The sequence below is a fragment of the Chiloscyllium plagiosum genome, chromosome 22 (genome assembly GCF_004010195.1).
Source record: "Chiloscyllium plagiosum isolate BGI_BamShark_2017 chromosome 22, ASM401019v2, whole genome shotgun sequence".
In the NCBI taxonomy this organism is placed as follows: Eukaryota; Metazoa; Chordata; class Chondrichthyes; order Orectolobiformes; family Hemiscylliidae; genus Chiloscyllium; species Chiloscyllium plagiosum.
The window spans coordinates 52,024,141-52,034,196 of NC_057731.1; the positions used below are offsets into that span (position 1 = coordinate 52,024,141).

General features: G+C 43.7%; 1 protein-coding gene and 1 long non-coding RNA gene across 4 annotated transcripts in view; one reads left to right on the plus strand and one right to left on the minus strand.

Moving 5' to 3' along the window:
• trim8b (tripartite motif containing 8b) overlaps positions 1-2,904 on the minus strand; it is a 103,181-nt gene extending 100,277 nt beyond the window's left edge. Inside the window, exons 1-2 of one of the 3 annotated variants that reach the window (XM_043713058.1) lie at positions 2,719-2,904; positions 210-875 (exon numbers count right to left, since the gene is read on the minus strand). In XM_043713058.1, coding sequence (XP_043568993.1) covers positions 210-875 — 666 coding nt within the window. In that variant the 5' untranslated portion in view covers positions 2,719-2,904. Of the gene's footprint in view, positions 1-209; positions 1,364-1,415; positions 1,915-2,718 lie in introns of those variants that run through there. The other 2 variants (XM_043713059.1, XM_043713057.1) reach the window with 2 other exon arrangements.
• Positions 899-5,663, plus strand: LOC122561341. The gene is made up of 3 exons (XR_006314994.1): positions 899-985; positions 3,569-3,623; positions 4,955-5,663. It is a non-coding gene; the product is annotated as an uncharacterized LOC122561341 (long non-coding RNA).
• Positions 5,664-10,056: the final 4,393 nt, after the last annotated feature.

The following is a 10,056-nucleotide window of genomic DNA, read 5'->3' on the forward strand; positions in this document are numbered from 1 at the left end:
GGTGAGAGTGGAAGAGGGGGAGATTGGGATAGGAAATGGCAAATTGGGGTCAGAGGTGGGGGAATTGGGGGTGATGGTTGTGGGGAAGGTGTTTGAAGTAATGGGAGGGTGTTGGGGGCGGATAGTGGGGGAAATGAGGGGGGGTGGGCTAACATTAAAAGACATAAGCAAATAAAGATGAACACGTCCTATCGCGATGGGGGTCTTACCCGAATCTCATTCCTCCTGACCTCCAGGTCGCAGATGCTGTGGCCATGGTGGCTGCCCATGTAGTAACAGTAGCGGCACACGGCCACCTGGTCCGTCTCGCAGTGGAGCAGCCGATAGGCGTCGTGCTGAGCGCAGCTCCAGGCCCGCGCATCCCCGGCCTCGATTAGCAAGTGGCTGCCGCTGACCGAGGCGGCCTGCAGGTGCGCGCCGACATGGGCCTGGCAGCAGCCGGTGTCGCAGCGGAGGCAGACCTTCTGAGCGGGCGAGTTGCGGCAATAGCGGCAGCAGAGCGGGCTGTAGGCGGCGGACGAGGCCGCTGGGTTGGTGGCGGTGGTGGTGGCGACGTTGTTGTTGCTGCCGCTGCTGCTGCCGCCGCCGCCGCCGGAGGACGAAGCGGCAGCGGCCACGGCGGCGGCATCGGCCGTGAAGGAGTTGAATTTTTCCACGATGTTGCTGAGCTTGAGGTTCTTCTCCAGCGCCGGTTTCTGCGGGTAGACGTTGTTACACTCGGGGCAACGGCTCACCGACTCCTTGCCCCAGGCCTCGCCGATGCAAGCCCGGCAGAAGTTGTGCTTGCACGGCAGCTGCACCGGCTCCACGAAGACCTGCAGGCAGATGGGGCACAGAAGTTCCTCCTCGAAGCAGCTCTTCCAGTTTTCAGCCATCTTGGATTGGAAAAAAGTCGTTATTTTCAAAAATTCAAAAAAAAAGACCCCGACCGCCGCCGCCAACGGCCAAACTCCCAGCTTCTTCCACCCTTTTCAACAAATATCAGGTAAGATTTCCCCCATTTGAAAGACTAAATCCTCCAAAAAAAAAGCTTTAACCAATCGACCCTTCCCCTCTCTGTCCCTTTCTTCTTCACAGCCTCAACTGTCTGACTTCCTCACTGCCATCCAGCTCAAAAAAAGCCTCTCGCTTCTTTCTCTCTCGCTCTCTTCCAAAAGAGATTTAAAAGGGAAATTCCAGTTGTCTTGGCATCCTTTGATTGCAAAATGCTTTTAAGGGTTGGTTGCGAAGAAGCAGAACTTCAAAAAAAATGCTCTTTGGGGTTTCAAAGCCGCTCATTTACAGCCATCTTCAGTGAGTCTCGTTTAAACTAGGTGCTTGTTTTATTTTTCCCCTTCTCCCCTCCTCCTCCTCCTCCTCCAAGAATTTTAAATCATTTATATTTATGGCACATTTTTTTTCTTCTCTTCCCCCACCTTCTTCCTCTTCAGCTTTTTTTTTTCCCGCAGCCGAACACCACCCTCTTCTGTCAACTCCAAACGATTCGACACTCCTCCCCAAATCTTTAGATAAATCTAAAAAGGCTTAGAAGAGGCGAAAATCCAATCTGCTGCTCGCTTTCATCACCATTAAATCCAAATCTAACACACACAAATCAGTTTGCAGCCATCTTGCTTTCTTCGTCTTTTTTTTCCTCTCCACCTTCGTATTTTGAAAAGTGTGCATTTATGTTAAAGGTTTCCTTATATGTACATATCTAATTCTTTTTAAAAACATGCACAATCAGAAATATGGCATTGATCCTTCAGTAATGGACCACAAGCTTCCTCAAACATACGCAGGCAAAGGTGTAGGGAGGGGGAGCTAAAAAGGAGGAGGATATGGAAAAAATGGTCTGGCCTTATCATTAGAATAAATATACAACGTACTGCCCAAATCGAGTTTAGCTCCCCCCCTGTTCTGTTCATCATGTGATAATTCACTTTTTTTATATAGTAGGAAGAGCCATATATAATTAAATAGGAAATGCCTGCCTAAAGTTGTTTTTAAAATTACATTTCTCAAACCAAATTTGAAGTAAGTCAATTATAAATTAAATTGAATGTTATTAGATAATTTTAATGTCTAATGAAATGTATAAATTGCGTTTTATAATTATTTATTCCCCAAAATCAAACTATTCCTTTTTATTATTGCACCTTACTACAACTAGTGTGCATTTATTTTTGCACATTTTAGTGGTCCCCACGAGAATGAAAACTTAAAATTTACATGCTGCTTACATTTTGTCATAAATTTGGCACTAGGAAACCCAGGAAATTTTAAAATCTAATTTAAAAATATTCACTAGTTGCTAACCATTTTAAAAAATAAAGATCTTTTCAAAATAAAATGGAGCTATAATCTTAAAAGTGTAAATGTATTTAACGAGTCTGCCGCAAAGACTGATATTTAAGGGACCCATCACATCCAGTATGATGGGCATCTCGCCATTCCCTATTACTGCCCCTATGATTCAAAATCCCAATCTCATTTTCCCCATTTTTAAAAAAAATTATCATTCTCCGCTGTTCGCAGATTTATTTGACCCATCCCCCGACATTAAATTGGTAACTGACATGTCCTTATGTATGGCAGTTTAAGCTGCTCTTGTTTTATCTAGGTCGTGGTTATTGAGATGGACATAAGGCTCAGTGTTCGTCCACTAAAAGCCCTCCACTTAACATTTGTAGCAGTTACATTAAGACTGATACGAAATAATGGACGCAATTCACTGACCCTTCAGAAACAGCCGTGCGATCAAATTGCAGAGTACGTAACTGTAAAAGAAAATACTTTTAAGTCAGTGAGAAATGAGGCAATCTCTCCTTGCTATATACAGAATTGATCATTTCTCTATTTCGGGCTGAGGGGACCGGCTGCTTCCAATCGCTCGTGAAAATGACGAGGCGGATATTAGCAAACGCACACACAGAGAAAAAGATTGTGACTCATTTCCTGTTCAGAAACGCCAGTTTTCGCCTGACAAGTTTTATTGGGAGGATCATGAAGTTCTCATCTGTTTTTTTCCTCTCCTTGGCAATTTTTAAAAGATTTGTCAGAATAAGTGAACTTTTTTAAAATCTAACTCTATCGAACCCAAAGCTCACTGAAGTTTGTTGCAAAATTTCATCCAGCCTACTGTGCAATTCCAGGCGGACTATGCTGTTAAAATAGTCAGTGACACACCGCTGCTCTCATTTCTTATCGGAAACATTTGGTCACCTTTTTCCTATAAATCGACATCACTTCCCTGCATTGTCGTTTTTTTTAATTCTCCGTCTTGGGTTCCTACTGTCTTCACAACTCGACTTTTTGAATTCATCAGGCACATCCCCAGAGTTAATTCCTGATTTCTAGTCAAGTAATGTGATTTTCAAAATTCTTAATTTAAAATCACTCCATGGCTTTACTCCTCTCTTTCTTTCTATATCTTCCTTCTTACACGCCACTCTTTGTAGATATTTGTGCCTCGAATTCTGACGTCTTGCCCACCCCCCATTGATAGTTTGCTGTTATGCCCCCAATGGTTTGGGTCTTAAGATGTTTTTCTTATACTTCTCTCTCTCTTTTGCTTTTCTCCCTTAAGATGCTCCATTGAATCTACATAAATTGCTGAAGAAAATATGATCTTTTTGTTTCAGGTCTGTGCAGTTACTTGTTTTTATACAATTGAATTGATTTTAGACCAGTAGTGGAAGAGTTTTAGTTGGAATTTTAGGAGGAGCACAGAGGTTTGAATGGGGTTTTGGGATCTTTTGAGGGGAAGCTTCTCAGCACAGCTGGTAAATGGTGTGTGTTTGCGGAGGGGGAGGGGTAGGGGGGGGGGGTGCCCAAAAGTGTCATCTGATTTCTACCAGTCGTGTTTCTGTAGGGTTTTTCCTGGGTCACCATGGTTTAGAGTGGAATAGGGTGTTATGCAACAAAGAGTTATACGCATATATTTACAATCAGGTCTGTACTGGTTTTGTCTGTGTGCAATATTCTAGTTGGCATAAGGTGGCTTCCCCCTAATTTCAGAAGTTTAATTGGAATAAAACATACAAATGTATCAGGGTGCTTTTGTTTTCCTATCTAAGGTGGTACACGTTGGTTACTCATTTCACCTCCAATTGTACTTGTAGGTATACACCAAATGCACAGTAAAAAGGGTGAAGCATTTTAATGTTCTGTTTTAGTGTTGATGTTTAATGGGAGTGCACAAACAGACCTGGGGTTCATACACAAGTGCAAGATTAATTGGTGAGGCTGTTGTGGTAATCTGAGGCTTTATCAAAAAATTGTGGGTTCAAGTCTGATTCCAGAATTTAAACACTCAATCAAGGCTGACATTTTAGTACAGTACAGAAAGTGTTCCATTGTTGGATGATGTCTTTCAAAAATGAAGCTGAGGTCCTACCTTTCCCTCTTTTGGTGGATATAATAGTGCCATAAGATCTTCAATGAATGAGGAAGATGTCATGGTGTCTTGGTCAATATTTATACCTAAACTGGCATGACAAACACTTTTTTTTGTTTCTTCTCACATTACTTTAAGAGAACTTACTGAGCCCAATGGCTGCCTGTATTGCAATAGTCAGTGCATTGTAAAGTACTTTGTAACATTCCCAGTGTGCAAATGTCAAATAGTAGGCGCATAGGTTTAAACTGAGAAAGAAAAAGACTTGGGGCCAAAGGTTTAAGGCGAGAAGGGAAAGTTTTTTTTTTATAGAAATGAGGCAGATTTTATACTCAAGGTGGTAGTTGTCTGGAATGTGTTGCCAGGGGAGGGAGAAACATATATGATGTTTAAGAGGTATTTAGATAGACACATGAACAGGCAGGGAATAGAGAGAACAAATCATGTGCAGGCAAATGGGATTAGTTTAGAATGGTTTGAGTTGTCACAGATGTGGTGGGCTAAAGGGCGTGTTCCTGTGCTTGTACTCTTCTATCCTGTTAATTCTGAGAGGTACTGTTTCTTCACTTTCTCTAGTTCAAAATCCTGAAACTCGCTCCTTCACCAGCATGGTGGGTGTGCTTAAATGTGGATTGCAGCAGTTTGAGAAGGCAACTGACTGCTATCTTTTCTGAGGATGGTTGGAGATGGGCAATAAATGCCAACAATAGCCACATCTTGTGAATAGATGAGAGAAAAACCTGTTTTTCTTCCTCCCTTCTCAACATCCGAGGTTCCAAACTCTGTTCAAATGAAACAATGATTCAAATTAGTATTTAGTATAGTCGCTGCTCATGATGCAGTCTCTTCTAAATTTTAATAAACCAATTGATCATTGGTGACTTTTGCTCAGTCTCGAAAGCTGACTGAGCTTTTGGTTGCTTGTCATTTTAGTTCGCTGTTCCACTCCCTATCTGTCCACAATGGCTTAATTGGTAGGATCCTTTATCTTTGATTTTAGAGATGCCAGTGTTAGACTGGGGTGTACAAAGTTAAAAATCACACAACACCAGGTTATAGTCCCACATGCGCGCACACATCTATAAGTTTGTGGGGTGAATTTGTACTTGCAGATTTACATTTCACTCAAACTGCATGAATCAATGTAAGATTTTCTAAATTTATTTTTTTTTAGATTAGAATCCGTCTAAACATTGTAGCACAGACTGTATCACACAGGGGAACCCACACCTTCAATACATTATCTGGACTGACAGACACCATTTGTTAAAATTCACTTGAGAATGTAACCCAAATAAAAGTTTTGCGATTTACATATGAAAGAAGTAAAACCAACATGGTCATTCTAACAGATGAGAGACTTAACAAACAATCATGGTCTTTTTAAATATACAGTATAACTTCAGTTACATCACATGGTAAACGTTTGCTATAAATTCTGTGTCTTACAATCTTATTCTCCACAACAACCTGCTGAAGGAGCAGCACTCTGAAAGCTAGTCATTTATCTTTGAATCAGAAAATTGTGGATTCAAGTTCCATTCAAACCTAAGCACAAAAATTTGGGCTGATATTCCAGGCCAAAATGAGGGGAGTGCTGCACTGTTAAAGATGCCAAACTTCTGGCTGGCCCTGTCTGCTCTCTGTTAATGTCTTCCCTCCAAAGAAAAGGGAAATTATACCCTGGTGTCCTGACCAATATTTAATAACTCAGTCACTAGAAACAGATGATCTGGTCAATACTGCATTGCTGTTTGAGTATTTGTGCACAAATTGGTGGCTGTAGCTTTTATGCCACAGCTTAGAAGTGTAGTCACTGTTGTAAAGTGCTTTGAGATAATCTGAAACTGTGCAAGTTACAATATAAATGTAATGCTTTCTTCTTGGTATCTTACACAATTTCTATATAGCTTGCTGAAAAATGCCTCACTCTTTCAGTCAGACACTTTACAGCTATCTACACTTCAGCTAGAGTTCAAACTTTTCAGAGCATCAGCACCGCTCTCTTTTATTTTCCAAAAACAGATGCCATTAATAATTTTGGGTCACTTACTCATCCATGAGGGTCCTTTGTGGCACTGTTGTAATGTCTCTGCCTGGGAGGCCTGTGATCAAGTCTCACCTGCTCCCAGAGGTGTGTAATAACATTTCTGAACACGTTGATTAGAAAAATAGTTTTAATCATTCTCAGCTAGTCTCACATGTTGTTCCCTCCCTAAACCTGAGACTATCCAAAGCAAGGTCAGGGTGGAATATGCGAAGGGAGGGTGGAAGGTGAGCACCAGGGGTATTCTGTCCTTGATTCAGTTGGAGGGGTGGAGTCTGAGGGCAGAGGTGCGGGATGTATGCGAAGGTTGGGAGGGTGGACAGTTGCCTGTCTCTTTGGCTTCGTAGAACAGTCCATCTTCCATAGTTGCACCGGCACCACTCCCCATCTCTTCCTCCGCTACATTGATGACTGCATTGGTGCCACCTCGTGCTCCCACGAGGTGGTTGAGCAATTCATCAACTTCACCAACACATTCCACCCTGACCTTTAAATTTACCTGGACCATCTCTGACAATTCCCTCCCCTTCTTGGACCTCTCCATCTTCATTAATGACGACCGACTTGACACCGACATTTTTTACAAACCCACCGACTCCCACAGCTACCTGAATTACACCACTTCCCACCCTACCTCTTGCAAAAATGCCATCCCGTATTCCCAATTCCTCTGCCTCCGCCATATCTGCTCCCAGGAGGACCAGTTCCACCACAGAACACACCAGATGGCCTCCACCTTTTAGAGACCGCAATTTCCCGTCCCATGTAGTTAAAGATGCCCTCCAACGCATCTTGTCCACATCCGCACCTCCGCCCTCAGACCCCACCCCTCCAACCGTAACAAGGACAGAATGCCCCTGGTGCTCACCTTCCACCCTACCAACCTTCGCATAAACCAAATCATCCGCTGACATTTCTGCCACCTCCAAACGGACCCCACCACCAGGGATATATTTCCCTCCCCACCCCTTTTCACCTTCCACAAAGACCGTTCCCTCCATGACTACCTGGTCAGGTCCACGCCCCCCTACAACCCACTCTCCCGTCCTGGCACCTTCCCCTGCCACTGCAGGGGAATTGCAAAATCTGCGCCCTCGCCTCCATCCAATGCCCCAAAGGAGCCTTCCACATCCATCAAAGTTTTACCTGCACATCCACCAATGTCATTTATTGTATCCGTTGCTCCCGATGCAGTCTCCGCTATATTGGGGCGACTGGACGCCTCCTAGCAGAGCGCTTTAGGGAACATCTCTTGAACACCCGCACCAATAAACCACACTGCCCTGTGGCCCAATATTTCAACTCCCCCTCCCACTCTGCCGAGGACATGGAAGTCCTGGGCCTCCTTCACCGCCGCTCCCTCACCACCCGACGCCTGGAGGAAGAACGCCTCATCATCCGCTTCGGAACACTTCAACCTCAGGGCATCAATGTGGACTTCAACAGCTTCCTCATTTCCCCTTCCCCCACCTCACCCTAGTTCCAAACTTCCAGCTCAGCACTGTCCCCATGACTTGTCCGGACTTGTCCTACCTGCCTATCTCCTTTTCCACCTATCCACTCCACCCTCTCCTCCCTGACCTATCACCTTCATCCCCTCCCCCACTCACCTATTGTACTCTATGCTACTTTCTCCCCACCCCACCCTCCTCTCATTTATCTTTCCACCCTTCAGGCACTCTGTCTGTATTCCTGATGAAGGGCTTTTGCCCGAAACGTCGATTTTACAGCTCCTCGGATGCTGCCTGGATTGCTGTGCTTTTCCAGCACCACTAATCCAGAATCTGGTTTCCAGCATCTGCAGTCATTGTTTTTACAAAGCTACTGCCTATGTCTTAACTTGCAACAATCCCATCCCATTATCATCCCAATGCTCACTCACCAACATAGGCTCCTGTTGAAGTCACCATTTAATTTTTAAACACTTATATCAATATTTTCAAATCCCTCCATAGACTTTCCATCCCCTAACCCTCCCCCACACACCAATCTCTGCAACCTCCACAAGACCCATAGCTTATCTGGAGGAGATGGCGGTATTGTCACCGGATGAGTAATCTGGACACCAACTCTAAACATCTGGGAACCCAGAATGGAGATGTTGAAAATTTGAATTAAATTCATAAATCTGGAACCAAAAAGTTGCAAATAGTGCTGGCATAGGCTATTTGACAATTGACAATCTGATTCAATAATGCCCTTTTTAAAGAAGGAAACTTTGTCATCCTCACCTGATCTTGCTTATGTGTGATACATTCACATCTTAGCTCTCAAATCCTCTTTGAAATGGCCTAAAGAGTTGGAACCCACTACAAGTCTGATGGAAAGGCATTAAAATAGATGGACCACCAGCCTTAACCAAAGCACCAGAAATAGAAATGCCACACAACTCGTCAACCCACTAACATCTAAGTCAAGGATAAAAGCAAATTACTGCGGATGCTGGAATCTGAAACCAAAAGAGCTTTGACAAAGGGTCAGTTAGACTCGAAATATCAGCTCTTTGCTCTCCTTACAGATGCTGCCAGACCTGCTGAGATTTTCTCTTTTGGTAACATCTAAGTCAAATTGGGTTGCTGCTCTACAGAGGAATCAAGTAACAGTCTGACATACCAAACAATGTCTTAGACATCACAATCCCCAACCCTTGGTATGTCCATCAGAGATGAAGGCAGTGGTATACAGGGAGTTTCCCTAGGAGTCTTTGGCATTGACTCAGGGTACCATGAAATGTCATGGTGCCAAGTCAAACATTAGGCAAGGAAACCTCCTGCTGATAACTACCAACTCTGCCCCTTTTTAATCACATCATTTGAAACCCACATGGAAGACTTTACAATTTCATTGTATTTCAACAAGAATAGTTGGGCAGCACCACTACAGACTGATCTGGTTGAAGTCTAAAGTACATTGCTGCGAGATAGGACATTCTCAGGCAGTAAAGGAATCATTGAGAAGGAAAAAGACTAACTTTATCTCACCAATTTAACTGCAGCAGATGCATCTGTCTATGACAGTATCAGTAAGCTTGATAATCGCATAATCCTTGTGGAGACAAAGTACTGCCTTTGTATTAGAATACCTTTCATTGTGTTGTGTGGCACTGTTAATATGCTGAATGGGATTGATTTTGAGCAGATCTAGCATCTCAACACTGGAGATCCATGAGGTACAGTGGACCATCAACAACAGTAGCATTGTATTCTAACATAATCTGTAACCTCACAGCCTGGCATATTCTCCCATTACTCTATTACCACCTTGCCATGGAATCAATTAATGGTGCAAGAGGGTATTCCAGGATAAGCAGAAAACCTAGGAAAAATGAGATAATGTATCAACCTGTTGAAGATACAAAACATGGCTGAAAATGTGTTGCTGGAAAAGCGCAGCAAGTCAGGCAATATCCAAGGAGCAGGAGAATCGACATTTCGGGCATGAACCCTTCTTCAGGAATGAGGAGAGTGTGCCAAGCAGGCTAAGATAAAAGGTAGGGAGGAGGGACTTGGGGGAGGGGTGTTGGAAATGCGATAGGTGGCAGGAGGTTAAGGTGAGGGTGGTAGGTCAGAGTGGGAGTGGGGGCAGAGAGGTCAGGAAGAAGATTGCAGGTTAGGAAGGTGGTGCTGAGTTC